The sequence below is a fragment of the Cyprinus carpio genome, chromosome A24 (assembly GCF_018340385.1).
Source record: "Cyprinus carpio isolate SPL01 chromosome A24, ASM1834038v1, whole genome shotgun sequence".
Taxonomy (NCBI): domain Eukaryota; kingdom Metazoa; phylum Chordata; class Actinopteri; order Cypriniformes; family Cyprinidae; genus Cyprinus; species Cyprinus carpio.
In genome coordinates this window covers 17,587,317-17,608,061 of record NC_056595.1, presented here as the reverse complement: position 1 = coordinate 17,608,061, position 20,745 = coordinate 17,587,317, and the positions used below count along the sequence as shown (strand labels likewise).

At 37.4% G+C, this 20,745-nt stretch overlaps 2 protein-coding genes across 6 annotated transcripts in view; one reads left to right on the top strand and one right to left on the bottom strand.

Annotated features, from left to right (window-relative positions):
- The window catches only part of LOC109062124 (SH3 domain-containing kinase-binding protein 1-like), a 43,471-nt gene extending 41,201 nt beyond the window's left edge, over nucleotides 1-2,270 (bottom strand). For 2 of the 4 annotated variants that reach the window (XM_042714466.1, XM_042714468.1), the window contains exon 1: nucleotides 1,961-2,270. In XM_042714466.1, the coding sequence (XP_042570400.1) occupies nucleotides 1,961-1,964 (4 nt within the window). In that variant the 5' untranslated portion in view covers nucleotides 1,965-2,270. The remainder of the gene's footprint in view (nucleotides 1-1,960) is intronic. The other 2 variants (XM_042714465.1, XM_042714467.1) reach the window with 1 other exon arrangement.
- Nucleotides 2,271-2,313: 43 nt separating this feature from the next.
- LOC109049917 (kelch-like protein 24) lies at nucleotides 2,314-19,894 on the top strand. 2 transcript variants are annotated; one of them, XM_042714470.1, is made up of 7 exons: nucleotides 2,314-2,391; nucleotides 6,752-7,730; nucleotides 9,412-9,596; nucleotides 11,531-11,649; nucleotides 15,021-15,209; nucleotides 18,106-18,294; nucleotides 18,449-19,894. In XM_042714470.1, exons 2-7 carry the CDS (start codon nucleotides 6,811-6,813, stop codon nucleotides 18,647-18,649), a joined length of 1,803 nt encoding a protein of 600 aa, XP_042570404.1. In that variant the 5' UTR covers nucleotides 2,314-2,391; nucleotides 6,752-6,810; the 3' UTR covers nucleotides 18,650-19,894. The 2 variants fall into 2 exon arrangements, with proteins under 2 accessions (XP_042570404.1, XP_042570403.1); XM_042714469.1 differs by lacking the exon at nucleotides 2,314-2,391 and adding an exon at nucleotides 5,487-5,661.
- The last annotated feature ends 851 nt before the right edge of the window (nucleotides 19,895-20,745 follow it).

Below are 20,745 nucleotides of genomic sequence, written 5' to 3'. Positions count from 1 at the left end.
AGTGTGTAAATAAGAAGAGAATTTTGGGGTATCCCTTTAAGGTACTATTATTTACAATATTTAGGGGCTAATAATGTACAAAGTTGTTTGCACATATGTTCCAAACAATTTTTCTGAACTTAGAGCAGAGCATGGCTCATTTGTCAGATTGATTTTAAAATCATATAATACCTGGAGTCTTGTTTATGACATTGATTTATGTTTTGAAATAGTTGGTACACACAGCTGGCCCTCGGTCATTAATAACCGTTAGCGTTTATATTTATGCAGAAACTGACTAAACCTTTTCCTAACAAACACTCTGGTGGGTCTGTACACGGATGGCTTAGGTCACTAAAGAATGTAACCAAATGTGCTGTGCGATGTGCTCAAAACCTATATTGTGCTATTTAAATTTTCAACACGTATATCTGTTGATCTAAACACTTTGATGAATCTTGCCAAAAGATCAGAGACACATGTGCGAGACTGTCTCACACTGGTATTTTGTCAAAGATGCTCCACTTTTAATGAGTTTGTCACAGGAGAGTGGATAGAACAGAATGGATCATAAGAGGATTGTATATCTGTTAGTGCTTCAGTCAATAAGTGGTTTTGAGTTTGTTAATGTAAATCACAAATGGTTGTAATGCATTGTCAATTATAGGCTCTGATCTGCTTAGCATGACACAGCATTTGAGATTATAGTAATGACTCTGCAGTTCTGAACATCTCATTCCACTATAGTGTGGAATTCTTAAAAAATGTCTGCCATCCTGTTTTATCATCAGTGCAATGTAAGAAAACGACACCGGCAACTATTTTTTGGACTGAAATGCTAAAAACAGCTTTGGCTGCAGCTACCCAGTTATTGACCGTGATAAGCTGTCTAAAAGTCTGTTTAAAAAACTAATTCAACTCCATTTCAAGAACGTAGCACATAACATGATGTTAACCGATACAACCTTAAGTGAGAAACATTTGTGGCCTTTTAAACTAAATAGACAGAAAATCAGTTTGTCCAATATTATTACATTTATTCTACTTAAAGGTCATGATGAATGAAACGGAAGTAGCAACCAACCTTTTCTTCCGTATTGTGATGTACATCCAATTGAAACAGATTATCGGAAAAGAAAGAAAATATACTGCTGGGACATTGGTTCACCAGAAGATCAAGTTATGATATTTTGATTAAAATGATCATGTCAAAAAAATTTGCAAAAATTAAACATGCATGCTTAAAACTTTACAATAAGATCAATAACATGCATTTAGAAAATGGATATGGTGGGTTTTTACTTTTTTACTGCTATACGAAATACAAAGCATTTTACTTTAATATTTAACATTTGAACTTTTTTTACTTTAGCATTTAGACAGAATTGAATCTCAAAACCATTTTTGTTTTCTCTTTGGAAACAATTCACTGAATTCAAATGAACACTTACTTTACACAAATATTTACTTAATTTTCACTAAAATATCTGAAAATAAAACATGTGCATTGTTTAATACTTACTGACAGCCAATCTAGTACAGTTCATGCTGATACTGACCATTTAAAAATAGCAATTTAAAATACATAAGCAGTTTCCGTTGCACTTTAATGTCATAATTAAATGATATACATATTAAAAGGAGCGTTCCTCATATGAAACAATGTAGCAAAACCCACATCTGTGAAGAGAAACATAACGGACAGCTGGAGGAGAGAAGGAAACCTCAGAGGGAAATGAAATTCAGCTTTTAACTCTTGATGATCTCCGAGCAGCGGAGAAGAGGAAAAACATGCAAACGTGTCCACATCTTGAAATCATCAGATCTTCTTTCAATGTAGTTCTAATAGTGCGACGGATGCATAATGCAAACACTCAATGATTTTCAGTTTCGTTGATGTTTTATATTACACACCAACAGCACACTCAGATCAAGATCTGGTTTAAAATAACCTGCCTTTCCACAAATCTAATGTACTCACCCATTTATGAAGTTGTTTACGCGGCGTGTTTGTGTAGGATGTTTTTCAATGTAGAGAAAAAGCCAGAAATCCGCTACTTTCGGGAGATGCAGCCCCCGGGTCGGAAATACTGCTAATAATCACTTAAAATGAAAGAGGAACGCGGCTTTTAAGCATATTTCTTACAGATTATTCTGCCCTTCATTAAAATGAGCAAAAAAAGTGCAGGGGCAACAATGCAGAGGGGAAAGAGATGATGTGGATGTTGCCCCAGCCAGTTTTGCCTCCGTCGCTTTACGAACTCCAGCTTGCCGTCACTGCGCTCAGTGGCGCTCATGAACCGAAAGTTCTCGCGAGAACTGGAGAGATGCGCTGTAATGATCGAGGCCATCGAACGGGATTTTCCGCTGCTTAACAAACAAATAGGCCTGCCTGGAGCCTGCAAATCGCAGGTTATTGTTTCTAAAAAAAAGAACAAGATGTCTCAGGACATATAGACTGATTTGAGGTCAAGGTTTACTCGACACTGATCATTGTAGAGCTTAATCGCTGAAGTGTAACCCATTTGGGTGCTTTTGAACAACTTTAAAGTGTCTGAAAGGAATGTAAGCTGTAGGGAGACTTGGAAGAGCTTTGTTTAAACGTCTAAAACTATAAATATTCCCAAATTTGTATACTAAATCTACTACTTATTTCTAAACAGTGTAATGTCAAATAGAAGGCTGTTGTTATAATATATAAATAAAATGCTATTATATGAACTCTGTGGCTGATTGGACCTAGCCATGCTAAGCAAATAATTACAGGTATATTATAGAGCATGGATTCATGTGTATTAAATACACACAAGCTCTAAACTTCTATTGTTAAAACAAATAATCCCAAATGTCCTGTTACACTGTTTCCATTAGCCATTGCTGCCACCCTGTGTCTAGTCTAGGATACAACAGCCAGTTTGAATTCATTTTTGGCCATGCCTCTTTAATGAATATTTAAATATAAAATAATATTTTTTTTTCAGTACTGCTTGTGTTATATTCTGCTTGTCTTAAGTCAGTGAACTTATACTGGGCTTTCCTCTGTTGTGTTTTAGTGGGGCTTATCTGATTAGATCCAAGCTCTATTTTAGCACTATTAATGCTGGGATGACTACTAATCACATAAACACACAGAGACAGAAGAATGTGCTTTAGACAGCAGAAAATGCAGTCAGCTGCAGTGGACTAATAGTGTGGAAACCAAGTGAGAACAGAGATAGAATGCAGGTGAAAGCATTGAAAGAGAAAGAAAAATACTTCCAGACAGAGAATGCTTTAGGCATCAACATTACTTTTTTCCCCCTTGTCTGTTTATCTGATAGAACTTTACAGTCCAACAGTCTACTCAATATCAAACTAAGATTTTAGATTTGTAGTATTTTAGCATTAGGCCTATATCGCTTGCTCACCAATAAATCCTCTGTAGTGAATGGGTGCCGTCAGAATGAGAGTTCAAACAGCTGATAAAAACATCATAAATAATCCACACGACTCCAGTCCATCATTTAAAGGGTTAGTTCACCGAAAAATTTTAATTATGTTATTAATGACTCACCCACATGTCGTTCCAAACCCGTAAGACCTCCGTTCGTCTTCGGAACACAGTTTAAGATATTTTAGATTTAATCCGAGAGCTTTCTGTCCCTCCATTGAAAATGTATGTACGGTATACTGTCCATGTCCAGAAAGGTAATAAAATACATTTTGGTCCAAAAATAACAAAAATGACGACTTTATTCAGCATTGTCTTCTCTTCCGGGTTTGTTGTGAGCGTGTTCACCGATGCTGCTGACGTGTTTTCTGGTGTGCCCAATAACAAAGATAACACGTCAGCAGCGTCATACGTCAACTGTCACAGCAGTCGCACTCACAACAGACCTGGAAGAGAAGACAATGCTGAATAAAATCGTAATTTTTGTTATTTTTGGACCAAAATGTATTTTCGATGCTTCAACAAATTCTAATGGACCCTCTGATGTCACATGGACTACTTTGATGATGTTTTTATTACCTTTCTGGACGTGGACAGTATACCGTACATACATTTTCAATGGAGGGTCAGAAAGCTCTCAGACTAAATCTAAAATATCTTTAACTGTGTTCCGAAGATGAACGGAGGTCTTACGGGTTTGGAACGACATGAGGGTGAGTCATTAATGACATAATTTAAATTTTTCGGTGAACTAACCCTTTAACATCTTGTGAAGTGAAAAGCTGAGTGTTTGTAATAAATAAATCCATCATGAAGATGCAAATTTCAAACAAGTCTGAACCAGGAGAGAAATATGCACAGATCTACAGAAAGGGTCTAAAACAGTTCTAAACAAATATGTCAGTGGACTTTGATATGAGAGGATAACAGGGAATGGACTTTTTCATTGGATGGAGCATTATTATGAATTATGTACTCGTATTTTGGCCAGAGGCAATAGTTGTTTCTTAAGGCTTTAACTTCTCAAGACGTTAACTGGTGGACTTCATTACTTGTGGAGTATTGTAATGGTGAGCGACAAGTGATGTAATGCTATGTTTACCCAAATCTCTTCTGATGAAGAAACAAGCTCATGTACATCTTGGATGGCCTTTTTTTAAAATTATTTATTTATTTATCTGAGTTCTAAAAAAAAATGTATCTACGGTTACACTGAAATGACTGCATGATCAGACCTTAAACTTGTTTTATTTTAGATGGGATAGTTACCTGAACATGTCTTCGTGAGTTACAGTCTGTATTGTACGTTTAGCCTCCAGGCCAAGTGAGGAAGTTCAACCGCCTCGTCTGCTTTCCAACAGTCACTGTTTAAAATTGTGCCTTTGCTGTTGAAATGACTGCGGAAGAAGGAAATCTTTGTCTTGAACCTCGACCAGATTGTTATTGTACTCGAAAGAAAAAACGTTGCCTTACCGCAAACGTCTGTGTTTCTGTTTCACTTACAGTAGGCTACAAGAGAGTACAGTACATGTCTCACAGTGTAGGAAATACTGGAATCTGCTATGGAAAAAAAAACTGCAGATTAGACGGCTAAATCAAAACACTAGATGATGTCTAAATAAAAATGTTAAGAAGCCAAATGTCTTCTGCGTTGTTTAGGGTTAGGGGATAAAAATACAATTTTCGCAGTAGCCTAGGCTACAATAACAAAATACGTCGATGGAAAGTCACGTGTGCGTGATTTTTAGAGATACGTTTATATTTATTTACTAAAATGTCTTTATTTTTCATCAAGTTTCATAATTTCAAAATTTATTTTGTAACATTTATAAGCTTCTATTAAACTCTTAAGAGAAAAACACAACGTCAGTTGAACATCTCTCGGACATGAGATGCACCGCCGCCACTCCTGCGACTGATGAAACGTTTACAAACAATCTGTGGCCATGTGGCGTTTTGAGAACTCTGGTACTTGTAGTCTTCTCTGCCTTTACCGTCATTCCTTCAGCCTGCTTTGACGACTACATTTCCCAGAATCCCCCGCGCCATCAGCTGATTGCTGTTTGTTTTTTTCGGATATGATGACGGCAATAAAGCACCCAGCGGACCGTTTTTTTTCCAGACGATATTTTGGTTCACTGCTGGGATAGAGATGACCGCCGAGGGTTAGACGAGCAGAGTTTTCCTGGACTGATTTTCACATTTTATATACTGACGAGACTTCCATAACAAACTCTTCACTTTTTAAACGGGTAAATTTATGCTTGTTATATTATGAAGTTTATTCTATTCTATTCTATTTTGTTCTGTTCAGTAATACTTTTGTAGGTATGATAATTTCAAATATGAGTATGAAACACATTTTGTGACATTTAATTCGATTTTTTTTATTTATAAATTAGCTTATGTATTTATATAGAAGTCCCGCGTAACCAGTGCAAAACAAATATTATTTGTGCACTTTTATTTAAAATTCTTCATATCGAGGTATCTGTTATTAACAGTGTGGCACAAAGCAATAACTGCGACACAAAAATGATGGTCTGATCTTTTGGGAATTTTGACTAAGCTTACAGTATGCTTTATGTGTTTTTACAATCAGTTTTTAAGCGAATGCCATTTAATTTTAATTTTGTTATGACTGACTTTAGTCATGTTTTGGTTGCATTAAAAAAAAAAAGAATAAAAAAAAAGGTATGTTATTTGTCAGTCAACACGTGCTGGCAGGTCATTTTTGAAGTAGATTTTGTTGACGTTCCCTAAGCTCTTTGTTTTGATCCACTTGTTGAATACGGAAGTGACCGCTAGAGGGCAGCAGCACAAGAAAAGCATCATGTTTAGTTTAAAGGTGAATTCACCTGGGGCATTGAGAGGGCAATGTGAGACAGACATAAGGTTGCCAGGTTATCAAAACAATGTCAACGTCAACTTAAAGTGGATAAAGTGTGGTCATTTGTGTAGATTAGTTACATTTTTGTACCTTAATGTTTTATGTTTATATAAAAAATCTGTTATTTAACTTTTATTAAAGATAGATTTACTAGTTAATGTGTGTCACGTTTGTTGGCAACATGCCAACACTTTGCTGACATGATACTGTGTTGTTGTTGTGACATTAGCTACTCCTACATATTTTGTAAATTAAGCCTGAAAGGCTGTATATGCTTTAGTTGTTGTTTTAAACTAATTTTAATTTAATAAAGCACATTTTCATATTTTATGTATTATCACTTAAAGGTTACATAAGCAACTTAGATATGTTGCAGATATTGTCGTTTTTATATAATTATAACAAGTTCATGAATTTCCTGATTAAAATAATGTTTCTCTTTTTAATTTCAGCTGAGGCATCCTTTTCTTCTATTGTCTACAAGGCCTTGGACCTCATTAGTGTGATAGCAATGGTACTTATTCTGGGCAGAAGACTGAACCGGGAGGACTCTGGAGTCCGTGAGTCCCCGGCAGTCAAGCGAAAGGTTCTGGAGATGGACAATAAGTCCCTCAGTAATCATGATGTCTTCGATTTCTCCTCCGGCCCGTGCCACTCCGAGAGCATTCTGCAGATGTTTAATGAGTTCCGTGACGGCCGACTGTTCACGGACGTGGTGATCAGCGTGGAGGGTCGTGAGTTCCCGTGCCACCGTGCCGTGTTGTCAGCTTGCAGTAGCTACTTCCGTGCAATGTTTTGCAATGACCACCGGGAGAGCCATGAGATGTTGGTGGAGATCAACGGCATCCGTGCCGAAGCCATGGACACCTTCCTGCAGTACGTGTACACCGGACGTGCCCGCATCACTACAGATAATGTGCAGTTCCTCTTCGAGACCTCCAGTCTCTTCCAGATCAACACTCTGCGTGATGCTTGTACCAAGTTCTTGGAAGACCAACTTGACCCCTGCAACTGCCTGGGCATCCAGCGGTTTGCAGACGCGCACTCTCTCAAGCAACTGGCCAGTCGCTGCTTCTCTTACGCACTGCAGAGCTTTACCGATGTGGCCCAGCATGAAGAATTCTTGGACTTGCGTAAGGAGGAACTGGAGGAGTACATCGCTAGTGATGAGCTAGTCATTGGAAAGGAGGAGACCGTGTTCGAGGCAGTGATGCGTTGGGTGTACTACGAAGTGGACCACCGTCGAATCATGCTTAGAGACCTTCTCAACCACGTCCGCCTGCCCCTGCTGCATCCAAATTATTTCGTGCAGACGGTAGAAGGTGACCAGTTGATCCAAAATGCACCAGAGTGCTATCAGCTCCTCCACGAAGCCAGACGCTATCATGTCTTGGGCAATGAAATGATGTCACCTAGAACCCGTCCACGCAGGTATTACTGGCATCTTACCTGGGCATTTCCTGTGCCCTGAAGGTCTTTATTAAAATTATCACCTAGAAATGTACACTGATGCAATCACACTATTAATCTAAGGCTCAGTCTTTACATACAAAAAACACAAAAAACATTAAAAAAACAACAAATGATTATAGTAAGAAAAAAAAGACTTCCCCGCCCCTCCTGAATTGTTTGCCCCGAAACAAACAGAATCAAGCAAATGGTGGTTTACTAGTTATTAGTAGTTGTCAAGCTTAGTTGAAACACATTCTTCTATGTCCTTAAAGATCCTAGATACTTCTGGAACCTTTTTTCAGAAAGGCTACATTATAGATTCAGTTATCTTCAAAACCTGAAGGCATGATTCAACAAGTGGATGTTTGAAGCAACTTGAAGGTTTGTTAAGTACTCCATATTTGAGCATTAGGAAACCCATTGCTTTAATTTATGTATATGGAACAATCCAAGCCACATTGTAAGTACAGCGAGATGGAACAAGAAGAGACGGCCCCTTCAGGCCCACTGTATTGCAGTGCATTGAGGGAAAATAAAGTCTCAGCGGGGCTTGCCCATACAAATTCTTCCTCCACAAGCTTCATAACACATAAACACCTGAGTTTCGAAACATGTTCCTGTTGACCTGATCCTGCTTGCAGCACGCACTCTTTGTTTTTGTTACGTCTGGAGGAACGTGGGGTGAGAGAGGGCAGGGGGAGGGGACACTGCACACTTATGTTTTTCTCAGAGCTGAATGTATAGTGACCTGGAATCTGCCTGAACGTGATTCGCTAAAAGATCTGCCAACCTTACATGGCTTATATTATTAACAGCTTCATTATAGACTGCTTGCTGAGAGGTGTAGCACAGTTATTAGGATAGCTGCAGTCCCAGTCTCATTCAACCAGCGAAACACTGACAAAATCTTGCTAAATATTCAAGCAAAACAAAAGAGGGTGCTTTGTTTACAATTCAACATATCTTTTTTTTATTATTTTATTTAGGACACTCTCAAAACACCTCCTCGGCTTCACAGGGCCTTGTTGGAGTTTTCAGATGGGTGTAGGTTTACAGTTGGCAGAAAAGTTGTAGTTCCGCCCTTTGTTTCCAGGCAGATTTGGTATGGTTCTTAAATTTGAATTATTGGATAGGGCCTGGCCGATCTCCCCTAATTGCTCTCAGGGATTGTATGCATAAAGACTAATTACATCACAAATGAAAGGCTGTTTTGAATTTTCCATGTTTGCATGAATTGACTGGGCGTGTGACAGTCTCAATTTGTTCTAATCTCTTTCCCCCGGAGAGTGTATTCAAAGTTCAACTCCAACTTTAGCGTCTTCACTTATGCACTCTCCAGCCCCCTGAGCATTTACACAGAGAGCACAGTCTTCTAGGCAGATGATTTCAGGGGAAAAAAACTGGGTGGGGGGTGGATTAGCTCTGGATGAAATGTGTTTGCTTGTGGATTGGTTCTTGCATGCTCTGGGCACTAGTAGACAGTGTTGTTTACTGCTATTCTTAGAAGGGGTTCTAAACTCTAAGTTAAACAATGAATTGTGCAGTGCTAGATGTATTACAGAATGCTGTTTCGAATGTGGTCCCTTTCCATGTTTCAGTGCTATTAATGATTTTCATTTGTTCATGTGTCCAAGTTTGACATCCTGTCGTGTCCCTGTAGGTCTACTGGATTTTCAGAAGTCATTGTGATAGTTGGAGGGTGCGAGAGGATGGGGGGTTTCAACCTGCCGTATACTGAATGCTATGATCCGGTAACTGGGGAATGGAAATCCTTAGCCAAACTCCCAGAGTTCACCAAGTCAGAGTATGCTGTGTGTGCCCTCAGGAACGACATTCTGGTCTCAGGTAAACATGGATATTTGTGATACCATTTCATGAATGCTAAATTGTTTCGCAGGCAGTGGTGGAAAGACAAGACTTGGTATTCCTCCCTGTGCTGATGCATTTCCTATCGAGACATGAAGTTTAGGCAGGAAATATCAAAGCCCTTGTTCCTTTTTTGAAAATGCCAGTAGACTTTTGTTTACGTCTGAGCCAGGAAGATGATTTGCTTCTTGCTAATGCTAGTATTAAGGGGAGGCACATTCTCATTCTAGACAGCATTTGATTGGATAAAATGTTGCAAATCTTGTCAGTGCGATATAAGCTATTAATATTTTTGGTCTCACATAGACTATTTATTTTGAATGCATATATCTGCTAATTTCATCAGTTTTTAAGGGTACTTTAGCATATAGATGACATCAAAGCTAACACAAAACTTCATGTTTTTTTATTGGCGTACTAGTATTGCATTCATTTTACATCTAAGACTTATCTTTGTATGCCCTTCATCTGTCAATCCTTTGTATCATCTGTCATTAATTTCTCAATTATTGTAGATGACCTAGTTTGATGTTTACCTCCTGGATGGTTTAGTCTGCGGGGATTTGTTAAACACACCATGCTTTACAGAGCAGCTCGCTTTGAGCAGCAAGCAGGTTCAGCAAACCGACTGTTTAAAAGACATGATTAAAAGAGACCAGGACTGGCAGCTATCTCATGAGAAAAGACTGTTAGAGAGGGAAAGAGAGAGCAAGGGTGAGTGAGGGGGCTGGAATCCTGAGTGATCAGTTTGCATTCTGCATGTGCCAAGCGCTCACGTGTTTCCATGAGAACAGTCCTGCTAGTTAAAACTTCTCTCTTTTTCTGTAATTTCAACCTCCTTTAACTTCATTCCTTCCCCACACATCTTGTTACTTCTCCTTCTTTGAAGTTTGTTTAGTAAGCCAGGGACAGGCAGGCTTTCCCAGGCAGGAAGCCTGTATATGTGTCAAACTATATATATATTGTATGCGTCAAACTCAAGACTAAGATATGACTAAGAGTCAGAAAATAATGGAAAATTGACATAGTAGAAAGATGAGTTTCAGGTTGAGCAGCTTTGTTGAGTCCAGTGTATTCTTTCCACACTGCCGGTGTTTCCTGAAGAACTGGAACAGTTTTGTAGATGTTTAGCTCTGTTAGCATAATCCCACAGATGCACATGCGTTAACCGATACCAGGCAAATGTTTGGTCACATTTACCACTTACCCAGTCATTCTTTATCATTACTATTTTTATGATGTGTAGTTGTAGTTAAGACACTCAAACTATGAAATAATGGAAAAATGGTGGTTTGGGAATTATGTGGTGACTAAATGAATGTTATACAATAATTGTAGTCCTTCAAAGTAGCTTAGATTACAGTCTCTCAAACAACTTCATGAGGTGCATCATGGGACAGTAGAATCCCAGACACTTGTTGGCTGATTTTCTTTACTATCTGTTGTAAAGATAAATAATGAAATTAAATACATTTATGTAAAATTTAATTAAAATGTTTATTTGTGAAAAATGTATATATTATTAATTAAATTTTTTTTGTACAAGACCTATTTTAAGCATTAAAATATCGAAGTATTAAATCAAACATAAAAAGTAATTGTTTTGAATGTAAATAATGAATGTAAATATTCATTGAGTTGCATAATTCTTTTCATAAATACTTGACAGCATATTTCTGGTTAAGCTGGTCTCTAATTTTGTTACTTCACCTGGAATTATCTCAGAAATGGAGCAAGATGTCTGCAGTTGTAGTTTTATTATTCACATATTATTCATGTGTTTATGTGAGATAACAAGTAACATTCACCTAGTGTGTCATGGGTAATTTACCTTTTTACATTATTGCATAAGTATAATAATAAGTGCATAGCGAGACATAAAATACTGTGACCAATTGGTGATACAATTTCAGGTGGTAGAATCAACAGCAGGGATGTCTGGATGTACAACTCCCAGCTCAACATCTGGATCAGGGTTGCCTCCTTGAACAAGGGCCGCTGGAGACACAAAATGGCAGTTTTGTTGGGAAAGGTGAGTTCAGTCATTTCAAGACAGCAAAAATTATGCTAGATACAAATCATAAAAATGAATAGGTGTATCAGAATTTAAAAGGGAGGAGGAAACGCTCCCCATATCTTTTGTTTTTGACATCAAAGGCCATGCGCCCAATGAAACGAAGGCATTTCAGCATAAATTAGTTTGCAAAATAGATGCTAAAGCTAATAGGTTGTTTAACATGCCCTCAACTATAAACAAAACTACTACATGCACTACATTTAATGCCAGTGGACTTGTAGTGCCTTGTGTGGTGTGTATTGTGTGGTGAATTTTTGGCTGCAGAGCATGAATCCATCAAACTATTTAAGAGATATTTTGAAACCAACAACAAAACAATACATTCCAACTTTTAAGGGCATTTTTGTTGGCCTTTCAATAAGTCCCATGAATGAAACTGTTGGCTTAGTAGTCATGCCACATGGAAGAAGATGACTTCCTGTTTTGATGATGGCTATATGGTTTACATACCTCTAACCATAATTAAAATTTACTACATATAGAAATGGGTGTTGTTGGGGTAATTTAACCCATGTTTAGTTTTCGAACATCTTCCCACCCTTATAATTTATTGCCTGTTTGTCATTTATTGACCTTTGTCTTGTCTTAGTTCCTCTATCACCTTCAAAGCCTCCATTTGTCCCCTTTTCCTGCTTGGAACTGGTTCCTTGTTTTAATTAAACAATGACATCATTTTTAACTTGTTCCTTGGAGGTGGTTTGCTTACAGGGCAGTTTTTAATAATCAGTAACTGACGTTGAAGTGATTAGACATGTGAACGGCCTGTACCATAAAGGGACGACTCTGCCAAAAGTGCTTGGATCTGTATACTTAAGTTGATATTGCATCACTCATATCAGGCTGTTTTCAACATTTTTTAATGACCAAAATCAGCTCCAGAGATCTGATTGACTTTGGCAGGGGGTAAAATAGCTTTGTTCGGTTCTGTTTGCGAAGGATCTGATGCATTTTATGGACTCAGTGAGGAACCAGCTCAAAGGTTCAATAAATCAAGACTGTCTTCTTGTGAATGGAATGAGCCGAGCCAACAAAAGCTACTTGTGCAATAACTAATTAACATGCCATGTAAGTTATAGCCAGCTGTCTGCATGAACGCCTCTTTCTCTTGGTTTGTTTATTTGATGCTTTTTATTACGGATTATTCAGAGACCACCCCCCCCCCCACCCCAGCGTCCTATCTCTGGGTGTCTGCTAGAGTCTCTCAATAGTTTTGGACTCAAACTCATTTGATCCCAAAAGATAATTTGGGTTTGTTTTCAAACAGCAGCCTTTCAGACATATGGATTGTTTGACTGTGGTTGGATTTATTGGTTATGAAAGATTCATGACTGACAGATGAAATCTAATCAACTGAAGTCACAACAACGAGACGTGGAAAAAAAACATGTTGCCACAGGGTCATGCTGCAATAATGTGATATGAACCGTGCTGACACTGGTTAGATATACTGTATGTGATTATTGTGCATGTGTGACACAAAAGTTTAATTAACATTTAAATGAAATGATTCACACCCTGTCAGCCCACAGTTAACAGGAAACTGAATTCCACTGAAGACTTTTTATAATCTTCGATGATGAAACATGGTTTATATAGCTATTTTGTTGATATACCATCTTATCAGTCCCAGGGGTGAAAGGACTGTCTCAATAATATCTGAGTCTGAACAAAGAGCTCATCAGAAAGCACGTGGCTTTGTTTTGCGTAAGTGGTGAGTGGCCCCTCTGTGTTCGAGCATGTTCGTACACCGATGCTGGTCCGACCGGTTTTCTTGGTCGTTCCATTAAGGGAAACATGTTTACCTTGTTCTTTTTGAACAGCATGGAGACATGTGGCAGGAGAGAGAGGAGAAAAAACACTTTAGAGTTTTTGTGTTCCATGTGTTTTCATTTGAGAGTTAATGGGAAATATCCTGAAATCTCTTTGGGGACTTAGAAAAACAAGAGTGATTGAGTGATGTGTTACAACACAGAACTGTCAACACTTTGCAAAGGTCATGTTTTTTCAGTGGTGATGTTTTGGTCACATATTGGATGCTGCCAGTGAGTCTTTTATTGACTGGTTGATAACCCAGGTTACAGAAATGCCTTCAACTGTAGTTTTCAACTGTCTTAAAGTGTTTATGCAAAACTAGATTTGCACACATCCACCCGTTACCCCTATTTTGCTCTGCATGTAAACCTCTTCACGACTTATTTGATAAGGGCATATCTCTTTATGTTTTGACATTAAAACCAGAGAAATTCTGAAAACCGTATAAACAAGGTTTTCTTGCATTGTGGTTTTGTGTCTAATTAGTGCAACTCATTAAGGCTGAAATTCCTGGAATAAAAATAAAAACATTTGATATTAGGCATAATACTTTTTCATTTAAAATATTAACAGTGAAACAGAATTGATAAAAAAATATTATTATAATTAGAACTTTTGTCTCCAAAAAAAAGAGAGAAAAATCTTTAAAAAACCCATAAAAATCATCACATTCAATATATTAGTTTTTTTTTTATTTTTTTTATTTATTTATTTTTTTATAATGAACAAACATTTGTTTTTCGCTTAATGGTTATACCACTTGACATTTTTAGAATCACTGAATCATTCAATACTATAGTTGTGTTCAAAATCTCATACTAAGCACATACTATATTTGATGAGGAATGAACTTTGCAACAGATAAAAAGTACATTCTATGCACTTTTTTATTTCCTTATATTAATCTTAGACTTTCTACAAAGTTATTCAAAGTACCTGCCTCTGGTTACTCGATTATTTTTTTATTTCCTTATATTAATCTTAGACTTTCTACAAAGTTATTCAAAGTACCTGCCTCTGGTTACTCGAGTAAACCAGAAGAGTCTAACCGCTGGCACAGTCAGAAGTGACGTGTTCACCTCATGACTATTTAGAATGCATTCTCAGTTGGATATAGAATTTCCTGTGAATGGCCATTTGTCTTCAGGCTGTTTGGATCTGGTTTGTTTAGTCCACTTGCGTAATAAAAAAAAAAAAAAGTAGATTTGTTTTGTCGCTAATGCAGTGCTAGCCTAAGGTTTGTGCATGTGTGTATATCTATAACAATCCCTTTGTCATTACATCAATTTAGAATTGTGATACGAATGGGTAAACAGTTGGCTAGATCTACACGCTTCATTTCACCTCCAGATTGTGTCATCCACAGAAATGCCATGTGTACAATTCAAAACAGACAAAAACAGTTTGAACGTACCTACATTACACAACACTACACTAATATGTATTGTGTACGGGCCCATACAAGTGTGTACAGGTTACATGTATTGTGTAACTTAAATTGTTTTCATCTACAGGTGTATGCCGTTGGTGGATATGACGGTCAGTCACGACTAAGCAGCGTCGAATGCTATGACTCTTTCTCCAACCGCTGGACAGAGGTGGCACCCATGAAGGAGGCCGTCAGCTCACCAGCCGTCGCCAGTTGTGTCAACAAACTATTTGTGATTGGAGGAGGACCTGACGATAACACGTGCTCAGATAAGGTTTGTTGAAGAGTATGATTCATGGTTTTGAGGAGAAGGGCATCTTTGAAAACCGCCCTCTGCATGTCATTGTGCATTTACTGCATGTAAACATCACATTTATTTTTGGGTCATGCTACTGGAGGGTGTGACACGCTTTGTTTTCCAGTGAAGTCATCTTGGGATTTCTCTAAACAGTGCAATGGACCATAACCCAGCCATAGTAAATAAAAGAACTCTGATTATATACTTTCACTTGAGCCTGAAATGAAGATGGACACAGTTTTTGTTTAATCCAGCTGTATTTACTCAGTGCAACTTATAACATCCAAGTGAAAGATATAACACCAACATGTCAGGAAAAAAAATTAAATAATAATAAACAGAATCACTGAGTTGAAAAAATGATCACCCCCTTGTGTCAGTATTTTGTTGAACCACCTTTTGGTTTAATTACAGCCTTTAGTCTGTTGGGATTTGTCTCTACTAACTTTGCACATCTAGACATTTCAATATTTCCCACTGCTCTTTGCAGAACTGATCAAGTTCAGTTAAATTTGATGGGGACTGTTTGTGGACTGCAGTCTTTAAGTCATTCCACAGATTTTCAATGGGCTTTAAGTCTGGGCTCTGATTAGGCCATGCAAGAACATTTACCTTTTTCACCTTCAACCACTGTGTGCTCAGTTTTGCTGTGTGCTTTGGGTCATTGTAGTGTTGGAAGGTAAACTTTCTCCACATTGACAACAATCTTGCAGAGGGCAGCAGATTTTCCTCAAGACTTTGACTGTATTTTGCCCCATCCATTTTTCCTTCTATCCTGACAAGTGCTCCAGTCCCTGCTGCACTTAAACACCCTCATAACAGGATATTATTACCTCCTGCTTTACTGTAGGAATGCAATTATTTTGATGGTGAGCTGTATTCCACCATATATATTGTTTGGTGTTGAGGCCGAATAATTAAATTTTAGTCTCATCTGCCTCAGAATCTTCAAGGTGCGTTTTGGCAAAGCTCAGTCTTGACTGCATGTTGTCTTTCTTGAGGAGTCACTTTTTTCTTACAACCCTTCTATACAAGCCACATTTGTGGAGAATTTGTGATTATTGAAATGCTCCAGGAAGACTCTTTTCATGCTGAGCTAATCAAAAGGACCACAGCTCATCACAGTTGAAAGTCAAATGGCTTTGTGTGCCATTGAGAATGTGATTAGCTAAACCTGATTGATTTTACAAGTAATTTTTATCATTTTTCCAACTCATTTACCAAATCATTTAATCTATTTTTTTATTTATTTTATATAATTTTACTATTTTTTTTTTTTTTTTTTTACAAAAATCACTGAGTAAAAACTATCACTCGGATGTTATAAGTTACACTGAATACAGCTGGATAAAACAAAAACTGTGTCCGTCTTAATTTCAGGCTGCAAAGCAACAAAATGTGATTATTTTAAAGGGGGGTGATCCTTTTCAATACCCACTGTATGCACTAATATAATAGTATTTATTATTATTTTTAGTTTTAGTGAGTTTGTTAATTGCTTTTATCATTCTTGTGGGGTTTTCTTTTTTAAATATTTTTATTTATATTTAATTTATTTTTATTTCAGTTTTATTTTTAGTCATTTTAGTACTTCAACTTCAACTTATTTTATTTCAGTTAGTTGCCAAGGCAAAATTTCTACACTTCATTTCAGTATGTTTTTAAACTAATATCTATTTTTATTCTATTTCTTCATTTTAATAAAAAAAATGTTTTGAGATCATTTTAGTTTAGTTGACAACACTGCTTTAAACTCAAGCTTAATAATTCTCAATGTACAGTATAATTGAGTTGAAGCAAAGGTCAGTCTACGTTTGAATACGTTCAGTTGACAAATGACAGATAATTTAAGTATACAAAGTCCCTAGCATGGTAACTACGACATTGTGTGTGACCAAAACGGCATCAGTTGCTTAAACCCTGAGTATGCCAGCTGTTAGATTACATGATGGCAGCTTGTTTACTTTTACACCATGGTACTTTTCCTTCATCATGGCCTAATTTTGCCTTAACAGAACAATAGATATGAGAGACATTGAATGTGCTGTATACTGCCCCCTAATGGAGATCAACAGTTATGACCATCTGACCTGGATCTGTCAGCCCACTCTGATACATTCTCCAGGTGTCCTTTGGAGAGAAACTCTCAGCCACAGATATTTCACTGGATTCCCTTAATGCATTTTGCTGTGATTCAGTGTCTTGGTTTTGAATTAGCTGACCTTTTTTGGACCCATAATTCCACTGAGTATAAATTGATGTGGTATTTTTAAAATACTTGTGATGGTTAGAATATTGAAGAAAACAGGGAATTTGATACCATTGGAGCATTTCCTGTTTCCTTATAAGAAGTTCTTATGGCAATAATGCCACCCGTCTTAACTCTTGACTGGTTAAAGTGTGTGTGTGTGTGTGTGTGTGTGTGTGTGTGTGTGTGTGTGTGTGTGTGATTTGACTATTACAGATATTGTAGTCCCGTTTCTATCCTATTAGTCTCCCGGATCATTTGTGCCTGGAGCGTTCTTTTGCACAAGTGTCTGCTATTTCCAAAATGTGTGAAGCCCCTGTAATACCGTCACATACTCCACACAGAGGGGGGATAAAAATGCATTCAGGCTTTTCTCAGGAGATATCGTGTCTTTGTGTGATTATGTTTCCTTTTTTATCAAGGCACATGATCACTGATTACTGTTTTGTGAGATGGTATTTCCTTGAGGCAGTTTTATATTTTTAAGACCACAAAAACTCTGTGAAGTTATTATCAACACCCTTGTTTTTAAAATGGCAGGGGGAATGATAAATGTCTGTGATTCCTGGATTTGCTTTACAGCCTGAGGAGACATTGCATAGTCAATTGTGTGTTTTCCCCCAGGTCCAGTGCTATGACCCAGAGTCTGACTCCTGGTTGCTAAGGGCCAACATCCCCATCGCTAAGCGCTGCATCACGGCCGTATCACAGAACAATCTCATCTATGTTTCTGGAGGCCTGACCAAATCCATCTACTGTTATGACCCCACTGAAGATTTCTGGATGCATGTGGTCCACACGTTCAGCAAACAGGTACTGGTTGTTATGAAGTGTAATGTTTAATGCACTTCAAGTTGTTAATTACAACAAATGGAATATATTTTCTTACTCTTTGCAATTTTTACAGCTATATGGTACAAGATTATCCTATTTAAACCAGTGTGATAAATGAGTTCTTGTTTTTCAGGAGAGTTGCGGTATGTCAGTATGTAACGGAAAGATCTATATCCTGGGTGGCCGTGGTGAAAACGGAGTGGCGTCAGACACAATCCTGTGCTATGACCCGTCCACCGGCATCATCACTGGTGTGGCCGCCATGCCCCGCCCCATTTCTTACCACGGCTGCGTCACCATCCACCGCTACAACGAGAAGTTCTACCATTCATGACATTAAAAAGCACACTCACACAGGGACATGGATAAACTGAGCCTTACTGTAGATAACGTAGTATTATGATAAGTAAGGTGAGTCCAGTTAACAAACTTTGAGACCAGTCAGTTAAACTGACAACTACATAATAACTCATTTCAGTGTACAGTATAAACATTCTATCATTTATTCACCCTCATGTAATTCCAAACCCACATGACCTTTCTTCTTAAGGAAATAAAAGAAGATATTTTGTCCAAAACAAAATTACACCCCAACTGATTCACTGTAACATTTTTTTTTTCTCAACTATCTTCTACCGGCCTAATAGTCAGGTACAGGTTGTGTATGGATTTGCATATTTCCAAATCTGTTACCCAAATACTTCTAAACTGTTTTACAGCTGATTGGCTGGGAATTCTAGCTGGTCTCTGATCTCCCAACCTGACTTTGTTGATCCCACCGATTAAGCGTTTTTATTTGTGATTTGTTTTTTCCACTTTATTACTATTATTGCTTTTTATATTGTATTTTAATGTATGGTGTAAGTGGTTGTTTTGAGTGGGTGAGTGGCGTGATTATTTGTGTCTGCTGGATAGAGTGTTCGATTGTGATAAATCCATGTGTATATAAGTGTGTTTGAAAAAAAGATTCTGGATGTGTGTGCGGGACAGATAGACACAGAATATGCAGGAACCACTTTTTGTTGAGCTCCCATGTCTAAAGGGTACAGTAAATGGGTCACAACAATCCATCAGGCACAGAAAATGATTGTGTTTCTTTTTTTACGTATGCATGTATGTATTTGGGTGATATTAATTGTTTTCTGTATTTTGTAGTAGAAATTGCGGCAATCATGACCTTTAAAGAAAAAACCGTGTTTGATTATGTGTTTGCTCTTTTATAGTAATTCCATCCATATGGAGCATTACTATGTTATGATTATAACTAATAATTGATTATTCGGTATCCTTTAGCAACATGCTTTCTTGCATATCATGTAGAATACAAGCAGTGATGTCTCATTTATAAGTGAATCATATTATTTTCTTTCACTTTTTTAAGTTATTTATTCTTTATAGATGTTTGAAAGCCCCAACCTGGCACTTAAGTCTATATATCACAGTGTCTCAAATGTAAATATGAATATGATGATCCTTCTTCAGGTTTACTGTATCAGTAAGTGTTTGCAATGGTGAAGCATCAGGCCAAATGGCCAGTTCACACTCTCAGCTCCCATAAAACTCTTCTTTTTTTTTTGTTCTCACAATAATCAAATCTTAGTATTTGTGTGTACAGTGCAGTGATGTAGCAGCAAAAGATTGTGTGTTTGTGCTCTGGGGAGCAGTGATGTCAGCTCTGTTTCCTGCTTTTGGTTAACAGGATTGTTTAGTTTTGTCAGCTGCAAGACCAGAACAATAGAGGACACACATTGCTCGTTTTACTCTGGGAATTGTACAGTGCACCTGCAAGGCCCTGCACATATATGCACATAACACAACATGTCCTTTCTATAACCTTTTTGAGTGTAGCTTTTTGTGGTGTGAAGTTTTATGATCGTGTGTTTGTGTAAATAAATGGCTTAATTCCATATACTCATTTCCATATATGATAACTTTCACTCTCATAAATTCAAATACAGAATAAGTTTCTTTTTTATAAATTTCTTTACAATTTAAATTTTTACAAATGTTTCTTTTTGAATGAGTCCTTATACACTTTATCTGTGCATGCCAAAAACGATTAACGTATGTCCAAAAAAAAAAAAAAAAAATAAAAATCGTAAGGGAGAAGATGCGCCTTTAGCGCTATTTAGTGATGGTTTGGCAGAGAAAAGTGACAACTTAAGAAACTATTACTGAAGTTCATTAAAAGAAGTGGCTATTTTTTTGCCTTGTTGCGGAATGATACACATTTGACAACTAGCCAAAGATGTGGGATTGTTTTTTTCTGTGTTGATTCCAATACAATATTGTAAAAGAAACTGCCAGCCTTTTATGTCACGTGTAAAACTGTCACTAAAATGTTCTTGTTCTGAGTACCTGAAATGTACGAGAGCTTAATGTGGTGTACATGCATACGTTTCTTCAATAAAGCTATTTTTATATGGCTTT

Coding starts and splice junctions, on each gene's coding strand:
- LOC109049917 (XM_042714470.1), top strand. CDS start 6,811: ATGGTACTTATTCTGGGCAGAAGACTGAACCGGGAGGACTCTGGAGTC. Junction 7,731..9,411: donor CCTAGAACCCGTCCACGCAG/GTATTACTGGCA, acceptor GTGTCCCTGTAG/GTCTACTGGATTTTCAGAAG. Junction 11,650..15,020: donor TGGCAGTTTTGTTGGGAAAG/GTGAGTTCAGTC, acceptor TTTCATCTACAG/GTGTATGCCGTTGGTGGATA.